Here is a 14,610-nt window from a genome sequence, read left to right as displayed (position 1 = left end):
ACAACCCAGAACAATACCTTCAGAAAACACTTCCTAACACTTAAAATTGATATTAGATGTCAACAAATTCCTCTTTTTCAGGAATGCTTTTCTTGGTACTACGACAGCCTTCATTTTATATCCTCTCTGCTTCGACCATCATCAGTTATTTTACTGGCCAAATAGCAAAACTCATCTACTATTTTTAGTTTCACGTTTTATAATCTAATTCCCTAAGCATCGCCTAAATTAATTTGATTATACTCAATTATCCCTTGTTTTACTTTTGTTGATGTTCATCTTATAACGCCTTTTCAAGATACTATCCACTCTGTTTATCTGTTCTTCCAAATCCATTACTGTCTCTGGCAGAATTACAATGTCTTTCACAAAAAGCAAAGTTTTTACTTCTTCTCCCTGGAATCTAATTCCATTTCCAAATTTATTCTTGGTTTCTTTTACTGCTTGCTCATTGTACAGACTAAATAACATTGAGGATGGATTATAATCCCATCACACTCCCTTCTAAACTATGGTTTCCTTGTTATGTCCTTCGACTCTTACAGCTGCAGCCTGGTTTCTGTAAGAGTTGTACATAAACTTTTGTTCCCTGTATTTTATCCCTGCTGCCTTCAAAATATTGAAGAGTCTAGTGAAGTCAACACTGTCAAAAGATTTCTCAAAAATCTACAAATGTTATGCACACAGGTTTGCCTTTCATCAACTTATTTTCTACGATAACTCACAGGGTCAGTATTGCCTCACGTGTTCTTAATTCTCTCCAGAACCCAAACTAATCTTCCCTGAGATCAGCTTCTACTTTTTTTTCCATCCTTCTGTAAATATTTTGCAATCAACTGATGGTTCAGTCATATTCACACCTGTCAGCACTTTATTTTGAATTAGAACTATTACATTCTTCCAGAAGTCTGAGTTTGTTTAGCCTGTATCATATATCTTGCACACCAGATGGAATAATTTTGTCAAGCTTTCTTGTAATATGGATCCACAGCTTCCATACATATATTAAATCTGACAGAGCATATATAGCACAAATGCCGTATCGCAACAGTGAAATACAAATGACACCATATTTGCTTTCAGCTGTTACTGTTTTTATTTCACTATGGTTCTCATGCTGAAAAGTCTCAAGAACCAAAAATAAATACAAGTGGGCAAGCATATCAAAAATGAACAAAGAAATTTCATGTAACAAAAGCCATTTGAAAAGGAACTCAATTGAAAAAATTCAATTACATTAAGAAATAAGTTAAGAGAAGTTGAATGGCCACACAACAGCTATATTTTGAGTAAAAGTAACTTTAACAATTTTTTAGTAGCTTTCTTGAAATATTTAATGTAAGTTTTCCACTTAGAACCACATGTAATGAAACTATTAATAAACTTAAATGGATAGCTCAGGCTATAAAAATTTCTAGTGCCAGGAAGAGAAAACTCCACAATGAGCTGAAATATAATAAAGACAGACATTTTACTGAGTATGTACGTCATTATAAAGCTATATTTAAAAAGTTGTGAAGGCATCCAAACAAATGGCAAACAAAGTTAATTGTAGAACATAAAAGTAAAACAAAAGCAGTGTGGTCTGTTGTCAAATCTGAGTTGGGTGTTAAGAGTTAATAGTATGGAAACATCTAAGATTAAAGTAGATGATAGCTTTATCGTAAACCCAGCTAAAATATCAGAGTCTTTGAAATGAATTCTTCATAAATGTGACAAAGACAGAGATACTGATGTAGCACAGTATCAAAGTAAAGTAAATTCCTTTGTACTCCACCAAGAAGCTGGGTATCTTACAGATTTTAAAAAAGTCACAATAAAGAATGTGGAAAATGTTATATCATCATTACAAAATAAAAACTCCACTGGGTGGGATCGGATACCCACAAAAGTGATTAAAACGGTGTGTTGAAGAAAGGGTAGAGGGGAGACATGGGAAACGATTGCCCTGTTTCTATTATTCCAGTCCTGTCAAAAGTGTTAGAGAAAGTTGCTTGAAACTAGATCAAAAACTTTATTGGAAAAAATGATATTATTATAAATAACCAAGCTGGATTCCAACCAGGAAAAAACACTCTGGATGCAGTGAATAACTTTACTGAAAAGATATGCAAATCACTGGATCAGAGGAGTAAAGTTGCAGGTATCTTCTGTGATCTCACAAAAGCATTTGACCCCGTGAACTACGACTTGCTTATCTACAAATTAGACAAATACGGGATTAAGGACAAAGCTCTAAATAGGCTCACATCATACTTACACAACAGAAAACAAAGGGTAACTATCACTGCAGATGCAGTGAATTATTATTCTAAATGGAGTACATTATCACAAGGCTCCATTTTGGAGCCAGTCCTGTTCCCATTCTACGTAAATGACTTACCCATAAATATAAATTCCGCGTCAGTTCTGTTTGCAGACAATACTTCAATTTTAATTGAAGAGGCTGATGCATAAAAAAATTTCGAGCTCCATTGTAAGCACACTGGATACCTTAGGCAACTGGTTCCAGTTAAATGGGTTGAACTGAACATTTGACATAGAAAGGATGGCAACTGGCAAAATGTTGACACACTTACCATGTCCAATGCTCCTTCCCACACAGCCTCGGCATCCGAGGCAAACATATTTGTTCGGCTGCAGACTCTTTACAGCAATACACCAACATTCTCACCTCAGCTTTCACTGCATGTAACTACCTCACCAGCATAGTTAAAAAGCAGATTTCCCGAGCCATCACACCCAACTCTGGTACTGCTGATCCCTTCACAAAACAGATTCAGAGCACACAATTGGTGACTCACTATCCTGGTCTGGAATGTGTTAACTAGTTACTTCAACAGGGCCATGACTTCCTAAAATCATGCCCTGAAATGAGGTCCATCCTGCCTGAAATTTTGCCCACCACACCTAGAATAGCTTTCTGTTGCCCTCCCAATCTCCGCAATATTCTAGTCAGACCCTGTGCTCCTTCTGCACCCGTCTCCGTACCCTATGGCTCCTACCTTTGTGATGTCCTCGCTGCAAGACTTGCCCTATGCACCCTCCTACCACCAACTATAATAGCCCTGTTAACTGGCAAAACATACACTAACAAAGGGAGAGCCACCTGCAAAACGACATGTCATGTACCAGCTATTATGTAAACACCATTCAGCTTTCTAGATTGGCATGACTACCATCAAATTATCTATGAGGATGAATGGGCACAGGCAGAGGGTATATACTGGCAACTCACAATATCCTGTTGCAGAGCATGCTCTACAACATGACATTCGTGACCTCAGCGCCTGTTTCACCACATAAACCATCAGGATTCTTCCCCTGACACCAGTTTCTCAGAACTCCGCAGGTGGGAACTAGCACTACAACATGTCCTTTGTTCTCGCCACCCAACTGGCCTTAATTTATGTTAATTTCTTCCTTCTCAGCTTTTCTTCACTGTAACTACTCTTTGATTCACTTCGTTTTAGTTTTCTACATTCTTCATTGTCTTTCCCGTCTAACTTTCACCGCTCCCTCCCACCTCTGTTACGTACATTGCTCTTGAGCTTCTCACTCTTATTAACTCATGCACGATGTTTTAGTAGTAATCTCTGTCTTGCATATTACTCTGTCTTCCACCTTTAAGATCTCAGGTTTTCAATTTTGTCTGATGCAGTCCCCAACAATCAGTCTTTACACTAAATATTGCATCTCTCAAGAAAGCTATCCTGAATACAATAACTTGTTGACAGTTATAACAGCATGAGTGCATTAACATGCATTCAGTACACCATTATCCTGTGGTAAGTAAAGAACCCAGTCCGAAATACCAGCTTTACATAACCACTCTGAATACCAACAACGATATTTAGCTCTTCTTAATTTCCGAATTTCAAAAGACAAATTGAAGAAAGTGATGCATTATACACATCTCTATTAGTATGTCTTTCTTCTATCCATACATCTTTGAATGCTTTAACTCAGTGTTTTTTTTTTAATTCTTGCTGAAATGATTTGGTACATGATAGCAACTTGTGGAGGATCATATGAATTCAACTTTAAGCAATTACTACAAAGGGTGTTTCATAATGCTTTTACAAACTTTCGGGACAGGTGCCTTAAAACAAAATAAGGAAAAAAGTCCAGTAAGATGTGTTTCACAGTAACTTACAGTACAAGAGATGTGTTTCACAGTGCCGAAGATGGACAAATCCTCATGGCTCTTAAGGTACGCTTTTTTGACTCCATGTTTACTAGACTTTTTTTCCTTGTTTTTGTGTAAAGAACCTATCCCACAAGATCGTCAAAGTATTTTTGAAATATACTGTATAAACAATAATTTGACAATAAATCGCATTAATAATTTTAAATATCCTAAGGCTGTGACACACACTACATAGCTGAGCCACAAAATATTATACATATGTTATCTACACTGTATACAAAATTAGACCTCCAATCCGTTTTGGAAAATAAGACACGCTGCTATATTTATGTCAGATAATAAAAAAATGTTTTCCATTTTCCTTTCATTTCTGATCACAACTGCTACATCACAGCACAAAGTTTCTTCAGTCACCTCATGTCTTACTGTGCACCCCACCCACCTCATTACACATTCATCCCAGAAGCAGGAAAATCAACCAAATGGAAAAGTCTGCAATATCTGCTGACATAAACCTAACTGAGCATAGTGGGGACTAGTTGAAATTTGCTGTGTTTTATTGCAGGAATTCTCATCACACATCAAATGGCTTCAGGAAACTGCTGTTGAAGAGTACAACAGGCTTGACCAGCAACATCTCAACTACACTGTGGGCAGAATGCAAAGGAGGATCCTAGCACATTACAATGCATAAGGTGGAAAAACACAGAACTGAATGTTCTGATAGCAAAAATGTGCAGTTTCAAGGGAAGTGTGTTTATTTTGGTTATCGTTTTGTTTTTATTTTACAGTAAAGTTTTTCTTTTCTTTTCATAAGGTTTATCTTTTCATTCCCTGTTCTCCTCGGATCTAGGTCCATATCCATTTACAGATATGGAGGTATAGCAAGACATTTTTGAGCAGAGTGTATCAATAAATTTACAAACACTACTTAAATACTACAAAAACTCAAACAAGACAAAGTTCAGGATGTAATAACAACAGTATGGAATGGATAGCTTGTATTTCACCACATAGAGGTGGTGTGCTGTCATAGACTGGAACAATGAAAAAGCTTGCAAAAATCATTACACTTTCAGACAATGTTCGTCTTCCAAAATAAAACAGTCACTCACACACACACACACACACACACACACAGTGTAACTGGCTCCGGGGGTAGGGTTCAACTGCAGCTGCATCTGACATGACGAGAATCGTGGGTGGTACTGGAGCAACTGAATCACTTCCTCCACCAGGGTTTCGACCAACACTCATCATGCCCGGAAATGAGGAATATCCTCCCCACCACTCCCACACTGGTATTACACCACCCACTGACCCTATACAATATCCTTGTATACCCCAACTCCACCCCTCACCCCATGCCCTCTCCTCACGGCTCATACCTCTGCAATAGAACTGTAGTCAACATGGTGCAAGAAGATCCTTGAAAGCTCTCAGCACTGTTGCCAGCTTTCAACTTCAAAAAGTTAACAGCTGCAGGTGAAAACAGTATCCACCTACATACTTGTGCAAATAATGAGGCACTGCCATAGAGATGTTCACAAAATTGCATTGGGTTATTAGCAGAGGTGGGGCTTTGAAGCTGTTGCAACCAGCCCACTGAATCTGTCAGGGATCAACTCATGCTGACTCAATTACAGATGCAAAACCTGTCCTATACTTACTCCTATTCCCATTACCACCTACTCCAGTCCATCACAGAAATCTCCTACCCCATCAAAGACAAGGCTACCTGTAGGAGCAACAAACTAAGCTGCAATCATGACAATTAACAAATTTTCTGTTTGCATTAGTAGCCACCTCCAAACAGTGGCTAAGAGACATTTGGACCACCCAGTTGCGAAACATGTTGCCCAGCGCAATGTGCTTCATTTTAATGACTGCTTCACAACCTGTGTCATCTGGTTTCCTCCAAGCAACCCCAGGTTTTCTGAATTGCACTGGTGATACTTCTCCACACAGCATATCCTTTGTTCCTGTAATACTCCCCCCCAGCCTTAAACATTCGCTAGTTCCTGTGCTCCATGTACTACAGGCAACACAGCATCTTCCCCCACCCCCTACACTGCTATCCCTCCCCTTTTTCCATCCCATGTGTCACCATAACCCTCATAACCTAGGAAAGCAAATTGCTGCATGTTATGAGTAGCGGCCTGTCCTCTTCATATTGTTGTTAAACATTAGGAAACACTTTTTCTAAAGAGCAATCTGTACTTAAAAAACTGAGATACAGTTGATAATTTTTTCTTCTATCCTGAATACATCTACATTTAGCTGTTACCTTGAACTTCATCAAGTGCTTGTATGAGACGAGCGATTTTTCTTCCAGAGGCTGCAGCATCGTCATGTTTCAAGGAATCAATTTGTTTGGCCATTGCAGAAAACCACATCTTCAAATTATCTGTTGAAAAATAAATTACCAAAATTCAATTTCTCGAGACTTATTTGGAATGCATAGTGTCAAGAGCTTTAAATTCAAAATACCATTCTTCTCCACTCTAGTGAGTGGCTTAGTTCCAGAAAATACTTCTGATAACTCTTGCATCCTTTCTCTTCCTTCCATTTTGTAGCTATCCCACTTATTGTGTTTCTCTAACAGTAACTGAAAAAGAGATGACTTTCAATAGCATATTAATATTCATCAAGTTACAACAGAAGCATAGCAATAACATGATGAAACAAACTTTTCATTTAGATATTATAACAAATTAAGTAGAATTCTACATACATGCTTAAAAAGATCCTTTATTTTTAGTTCAAACTCTGCTGTGTTTAAAAGCAGTTCAAACACCTGAAGAGGAGTGTATTTTGCATCATTTATTACTTGATCACGTATCTGTTTACACCGTTTATTTCCATCCCATGCTGAAAAGTAATTAGTGTACATTGTTAGTTGAATGCAGAGAAATAAACAGCACTTTTTTCACAGTACCCAATAAAATACATCATATCTCCACATGCAAAAGCATTTCAAGTCCCTATCTCATCTCTAATCTTTTGTCGAGTGCTGTGCGTTATCCTTACAACACTTCCATCAAATTCACCCACACACACAAATTAAATAACTGACATTTTATTTGAATGTGTTCAAAAGATGAAAAAATAAGGAGGGTGTTATATGCTCCAGAAGACAGACAGGCAGACAAAGAGAGAGAGATTAATGGGAAAACCAAACAGTGTGTGTGTGTGTGTGTGTGTGTGTGTGTGTGTGTGTGTGTGTCTGTCTAGGAAATAAACTCCTGATTGCTACTGAAGATTAATTGCCACATCAAGCCTAAATAATAGACGGACTATGGCAATCCTCATTATACTGGCTGCCAGGTTTGGCTGATTCAGTCAAACTTCACTAGGGAACAGCGAAACTAGTGGCTCAACTTCCCTTTCAAAGCAACATTTATGCCACAGCTGCTGTCCAGGTAGCACCGTAAGAAGCAACAACTACAAAACAGGTGTTTATAGTAGACAGGATTTATGTGGCACCACTGCACTTAATTCATGCAGCTGCTGGCAGAGCTTTGTAACTCAGTTGCTACCAGTCATTGCAGGGGAAAACTGATATGAAAGTAGAGATGTTGGAGGAAGTCGGTACCATAAGCATCTTCGAGTTTGACTGCCTGAGCAGCACACGTGGGCCCCTTACCACTGCCTATAAATTCAACAGAAAATATATGGACCTTAGTGAAAGGAAAGAGCACATCAGCAAATTGTACATTTAGAATTAAGGAACTGTAGCATTTACCTGAGGAAGTCATTTTTGGTGTTTTTGGAAAATTGGTTTAAGTGCACATGCCACATCAAAAATTTACTACAAAATTTCACTGAAAGCATTATCACTGTTTCAAATCATTCCTTGGGTATTTAGTTTTCAGATGCACCTATTTCTCAAGAATGGGAGTACTAACAAACTATAAATTACATTACATGATACATATATTGTTCTTTTTCTTTCCCACAGTTATCATCACAGTTCCCTCTCTCCATTCCCTTAATTGTCATCCTTCCATTACCTCTCCCCTTACAAAAATTAATTAATACAGCGCAGAATAGCTAACAGGCATGCAGTACATGTGATGGCATATTGTGGGGGGCAGTAATTTTTTTTTTGTTTAATAGAGAAGTTAAAACTAACACAAAGAGCTAAAAGTGTATAAATTTTGAAAACAAAACTACTGTTACATCTCAGTGTCACCTTCTAGTGCCTGTTTGTAAAATTTAAAAGGTCATCCCTTTATGAACAGCTTAGTTAAAAGATTATCATAGCCCAGAAAGCCACAAAATACGTTACAACTGTAACAAGTATATACACCTGCTAACTCCACAAATAGCGAAAACATTGGGAAAAAGGTCTGATGACAAAATAAGTTTTCAGAATGTTAAGCAGCATGGAAATTTAACTGTGGTGGGGGACTGGAATCCAATAGTAGGAAAAGGAAGAAAAAGAAAAATAGTAGGAGAACACGGACTGGGGAAAAGCAAGGAAATGGGAAGTCACCTAGTAGAATTTTGCACAGATTACATTTAAGTATTGCAACACCGTTTAAGAACAATGAAAGATGGTTGTATGTTTGGAAGACACATGGAAACTTTGGAAAGCTTCAGATAAATCACATAATTGTATGACTTCACTTTCCAAACAAGATTTTAGACCACAAAACATTCCCAAGGCCAAATGTGGATTTTGAGACTGACGGGAAGTATAAAATGGCAAACCAGGAATGGCTTAAGACGAAATGCAAAACTGTAAAAGCACACGTGACTATGGGAAAGGTAGATGCTATGAATGGGAAAATTAAAGAAACGTTTGGCAAAACCAGAATGAACTTCAAGAGTTCAGATGGCAAACCACTACTAGGCAAAAAAAGAGAAGATTAAAAGGTGGAAGGAAAATATGGAAGGGCTATAAAATGGAAAAAAAACTTGAAGACACTTTTATGGAAAGGGGAGAGTTGAATCCTTGAACGTATTCTCAATGAAAATATAACAAATTTTCTTGAGACCGAGAAACTTATGTCCATGAATCACCACAGTTTCAGAACGCATCACTTAGGTGAAAATCAGCTAGTCCATTTCTCACATGATATACTGCTAATTATGGATTAAGGGCAACAGGCAGATTCCATATTTCTGGATTTCTGGAAAGCATTTGGCATGGTACCCCATTGCAGGCTGTTAACAAAGGTGTGAGCATATGAAATAGGTTCACACATATGTGAGTGGCTCGAAGATTCCCTAAATGCTATAGAGCCCAGCCCATTGTCCCCAATGGTGAGTGTTCATCAGAGACAAGAGTATCATCAGGAGTGCTCCAGGGAAGTGTGATAGGATGCTATTATTCTATATGTACATAAATGATTTGGCAGACAGGGTGACCAGCAATCTGCAGTTGTTTGCTGATGATGCTGGGGTGTACGGCAAGGTCTTGAAGTTTAGTGATTGTAGGAGGCTACAGATACAAGATAACTTAGACAAAATATATAGTTGGTGTGATGAATAGGAGCTAGCTGTAAATGTAGAAAAAAGGAAAATGATGTGGATGGTTAGGAAAAATGTTTGGATACAGCATTAGTGGTGTTCTGCCTGACACAGTGATATTGTTCAAATTTTTGCGTGTAACATTGCAAAGCAACATGAAATGGAATGAGCATTTGTGGATGGGTAGGGAGGGTGAATGATCAACTTCGGTTTATTGGGAGAATTTTAGGAAAGAGTGGTTCATCTATAAAGGAGACTGCATACAGGAAGTTAGTGCAACCTATTCTTGAGTACTGCTCAAGTGTTTGGGATCCATACCAGGTCACATCGAAGGAAGACATCAAAGCAATTCAGAGGTGGGCTGCTAGATTTGTTACTGGTGTGTTCCAACAGCATGCAAGTGTTAGAGAGATGCTTCGGGAACTCAAATAGGCATCCCTGGAGGAAATGTGATGTTCTTTTCGAGGAACACTACTGAGCAAGTGAACAGGAAAGGAAATGATGTAATGGTACAAGGCATTCTCTGACAAGCACCTTACGGTGGCTGGCGGAGTATCTATATAGATGTAGCTGTAGATGTACGTGTAGAGAGGAAGTGGATGAAAGGGGGATAAGGAATGCAGTACTACAGAGAACAGTCTGTTAGAGCACTGAAAGTCTAGCCCAAAAGAAGGCACATAAGGGAGATGGCATTCTCTCAGAATGATTAAGATCCTTGGGAGAAACAATGATGACAAAACTATTCCACCCACCAGGCAAGCTATATGAAAAGGTGGAATACCCTCAGGCTTCGAGAAGAGTCTAAGAATATCAAAAAAGGCAAGTGGTGACGCATGTTACTGAAACATCAGTCACGGTCATAAAATATTAACACAAATTATCTACACAGGAATGGTATGATTGGTACAATCTAACTTGCGGGAATATCAATTTGTGTTCTGGAGAAATGTAAGAACATGCAAAGCAATACTAAACCTACTACACATTAGACAAGATTGGAGAACTGCAGTCCCAAATTTATACGTTTAGAAAAGTTTTTGACAATGTTGACAGGAAGAAACTCTGAAATTTTGAACTTAACAGGAGTAAAATATATGAAGCAGAAAGTTATCTATAACATGAACAAGAGCAGACTGGAATTACAAGAGTCAAAAGACATTCAAGGGAGGCAACAGTTGGCAAGTGAATAAGACAGGATTATAACCTTCTCTAATTAGCCACATTATTTGTTGTTGCATTTCACATCTAGAAATGTTCAAGTCTGTTGGGAAGTATTCTTCAATTTCAAGAGTCAACTGTTCTCTTATTATCTTTTTGTTTGTCTAATTAATTTTTAAGTTCTTTCCTAGTAGCCATGAATGTCTCAAGAGCATTTTTTGATTTGTTACTACTGTATGTGTAGGATATGTTGTAGCTGTATTTTACTTCCTGTTAACAATCTTCATTCCATGAACAACGCTTTTTCAATGTTTGTAACGCTTTTTCAATGTTTGTAATTCGGTTTTGGGGAAGTTTGATTAATTTGTTTTCAATTCATTCCCAATTTTGTGCCTGCATTTGATCAAGTTGGTATGCTACTAGCAGCAGCTGGATTTTACTCATATCAATTTTAGACATTACTGAAATCCTTTTGTTGAATTTTTGGGGCTTTAAATTTAGTTTCACATGGGTTAGGTAGTGATCTGTATCACGATTTGTTCCTCTGCTTGTGATACCAGACGTCATTTTGATTGGTCTATTTATTCAAACACCTGATATCAGACAGGTCAAAATGGAGATACAGTCAAAATTAGTATCAGCAAAAACAAGAGTGAAAGTAAGTAGGCAGATATTCTTATAACCTAAAGTCATCATTACTGTTTAAATCAAACAATGGAAAATCCAAGATGGAATGTAACAATATTACAGAAGGAAAGTTGCTACTCACCATATAGCTTAGATGCTGAGTCACGATAGGCACAACAAAAAGATTCACACAATTATAGTTTTCGGCCATTAAGGCCTTTGTCAGCAATACACACACATACACATACACACACGCACACGCACACACACACACACACACACACACACTCATGCAAACGCAACTTGCATACACATCTGCATGTGTGTCTATTGCTGACAAAGGCCTTAATGGCCGAAAACTATAATTGTGTGAATCTTTTTGTTGTGCCTATCGTGACTCAGCATCTAAGCTATATGGTGAGTAGCAACTTTCCTTCTGTAATATCATTACTGTTTAAGGTAGGTCAAAATAAGGATACAATACATAGTGGTATTATCAGCAGAATATGTATGCTAACTAAGATTAGGTAGGTATTCTTACAATCTAATTGTTTCAGTAACATTTATTTTTAAATATTCAGTAATTCTTTTACAGAATAGAAACAGTGCTTTATTAGAACTGCCTTTAGTTTCATTTTAAATTTTGGATATGTAACAATTTTCAATTCATCTGGTTTTTTGTTGTGTAGTATGAGACCAATGTTATCCCACTCCTCGGATAGTATGTTGGTCTGAAATGGATTTGGTGTATATCTGATTTCTTTCCGGTACTTAGTTGTACACGTTCTTGTTCTGTAGTATTTTGACCTTTCTCAGCTGGTAGTCCCTAATAAGCAAGGAAGTTTCATAAGTGAATAAGCAGGGAATATTCAGAACACAAAGCTCAGTAAAATGAAATCTACAGTACACCATCTCTTGAAGACCACAAATTATTCTTATGGCTCTTTCTTGCATTTCAAACAACAGTTATGCTATGAATTTTGTGTCCCCAGAAAACTGTCACATATCAGAGCAGTGAGAGGGACTTGCATAGTGTGCCTGCGTTCTTTTGTTTTAATTGTTGCAGTCTTTAATATTTTTAGACTATAGCACATAGATGGGAAAAGGGTAACAAATTCACCAGTCATTTTCCTCCATTTTCTCTCTTTCCCAAAGCGCCCATTAAACACACCCAACAGAATTTTCACGTGATTTTACGGAGTTTTGAAGACTATATTTTCTACCATTTTCCATGAGTTATTTATATTTTCTGGATTTGATTAAGTTTCTTGGTTGATGACAAATGTGCATTAATTACAGTGTACGTTTATTTTCACACTTCAAGGAAAATTACATTAATCTTTTCTTTACAGTCTTTATATTAATTTTGGAACTAAGAATGTTCTGTGAAACTGTGAATGGCAACAACAAATGATGTGTGTCTTTCAAGGATTCTTCTGTCTGTTTTACTTTCAAAGAGTCTGTAATTTCCAAAATACATGGAGTTCTCAACTAACAATCTTGTTTCTTACATGGTTAAAACTTTAATTTTTTCCTCACAGTGTGTTTTTCCTAATGTGTAGAAATTATAATGTAAAATGTAGCTTAATTTGGCAGTTAAAGGTAACAGAAAACTGAAGCAGGTGCCCTTGGAGTATTTAAAGTCGCACATGAGTGAGCAGTAGGCAGTTGAGATCCCTGTTAACTTTTAAGAGACAGGACAGCACACGTTGTAGACAGATACAGTTTTAACTGGACAGTTAGTTGGGTGCACTGATTTTATAAGTTATGTTCAGTTTCCAACACCTAGAAAATTTTGTGTGAGAAAAGACGTACAGTAAATTCCTGTGCAGTCAACACTTGTATTCATTTGAGAGAGCCTGCAGTGGAATTTTTTTCCAAACAGATATATTTTGGTTGTTACATACATCAGGCTTAAGCTTAAATTCTATTCAACTAGGACTATTTAGAGGCTTTGTTTTATTTTAGGGCACAAAAAAAAAAAAAAAAACTAGGGCCACATGTGTCCATATCAGAAAGGTAGAACACGAAGACGAAAAAGGAGTTACAAGTGACTACAGTACAAACCCTTCACCATATTGTTATGAAGGGTACAAAGTAAAACGCAGTTGACAGCCCGTGCATTGTTCACTAAAATGGCTGATAACTCAGACGGCAATCATAAATAAGAATGTAAGTGGTTAAAAAAAAAGAGCATTCCATCAGGAAATAATGAATCATCACCGGCCGAGAACAATGAGAACAAAGTGGTGGGGGATCAGCACTTAACAAATGGCGATGGTTTAAAAGCCACTGGGGGAGGTTTAATTTCCCAGAGTTTGTTCCCATGAAGGTAAGGCAAGTGGTTATGCCAAAGGGACACCACATGCTGACAATAACACACAGATCACTGGAGGGAATGGAAGAACTAGTGGGTCAAAGTACGAGGACTGCAGCCTTGGCAGCAGTGCCAGCAGCCTTGTTTGCCGTCATAACGACGCGATTAGGGACCCTCATACACATCACAGTGGCTCCATCATGAATGAACAAGTGAAAGCTTTCCTGGACCCATTGCACTAAGGGATGGATGGTATACAGCACACAGAGGCTCTGAAGGGCACTGAGAGAGTCGGAGCAGATGACACAATTGGAGAGCCTGTGTCGCCGAATATACTACATGGCCTGATACAGGGTGAAGAGCTCCACTGTAAATACTGAGCAGTGTTCCGGAAGCTGATACCAAAAATCGTTCGTGCCAATGATGAAGGTACAAAGATACTATCGTGAAATTCGATGCGAAGGTCGAGAAACTTAATGGCAACAGTTCAAGCCTGGAGTAGTGTCTTTAGGAAGCGAATTAAATCCAAGGTTAACACGGGCCGCCACACGAAGTCAAGGTGGTGAAGGGTTCACACCCATTGGGAAAGTGGCAGGTAGTGTGAAGTGAAGATGCCAGAGCAACGGCCAAAAGAGAAGAGGGACGTGCCCCATACTGGCGATCAAATGAGTCATAGAAAAAGGAGACATAGGATGGGTGGCCAGGCATGGCAGACAAATGGCATGTGTATCTGCTGAGGAGAAACTCACGGCGGTATGACAGCAGTAGTTTGGTATAAAAGGCACCAGTGGGCAAATAGATGCCACAATGGTGGATTATACTGAGAAGGTGCATAAACAAAACACCCATAGTCTAGTTTTGAACGGACAAGAGACTGGTA

The 14,610-nt window shown here is 38.1% G+C and overlaps 1 protein-coding gene across 2 annotated transcripts in view; it reads right to left on the bottom strand.

The window, feature by feature from the left end:
* LOC126229552 (WASH complex subunit 5-like) overlaps nt 1-14,610 on the bottom strand; it is a 188,869-nt gene that overhangs the window by 101,210 nt on the left and 73,049 nt on the right. For both annotated transcript variants that reach the window (XM_049942316.1, XM_049942317.1), the window contains exons 9-11: nt 6,885-7,021; nt 6,641-6,758; nt 6,438-6,557 (exon numbers count right to left, since the gene is read on the bottom strand). In XM_049942316.1, the coding sequence (XP_049798273.1) occupies nt 6,438-6,557; nt 6,641-6,758; nt 6,885-7,021 (375 nt within the window). The remainder of the gene's footprint in view (nt 1-6,437; nt 6,558-6,640; nt 6,759-6,884; nt 7,022-14,610) is intronic.

Source organism: Schistocerca nitens, unplaced genomic scaffold, assembly GCF_023898315.1.
Source record: "Schistocerca nitens isolate TAMUIC-IGC-003100 unplaced genomic scaffold, iqSchNite1.1 HiC_scaffold_375, whole genome shotgun sequence".
In the NCBI taxonomy this organism is placed as follows: Eukaryota; Metazoa; Arthropoda; class Insecta; order Orthoptera; family Acrididae; genus Schistocerca; species Schistocerca nitens.
This window is presented reverse-complemented; position numbering and strand designations above follow the sequence as displayed.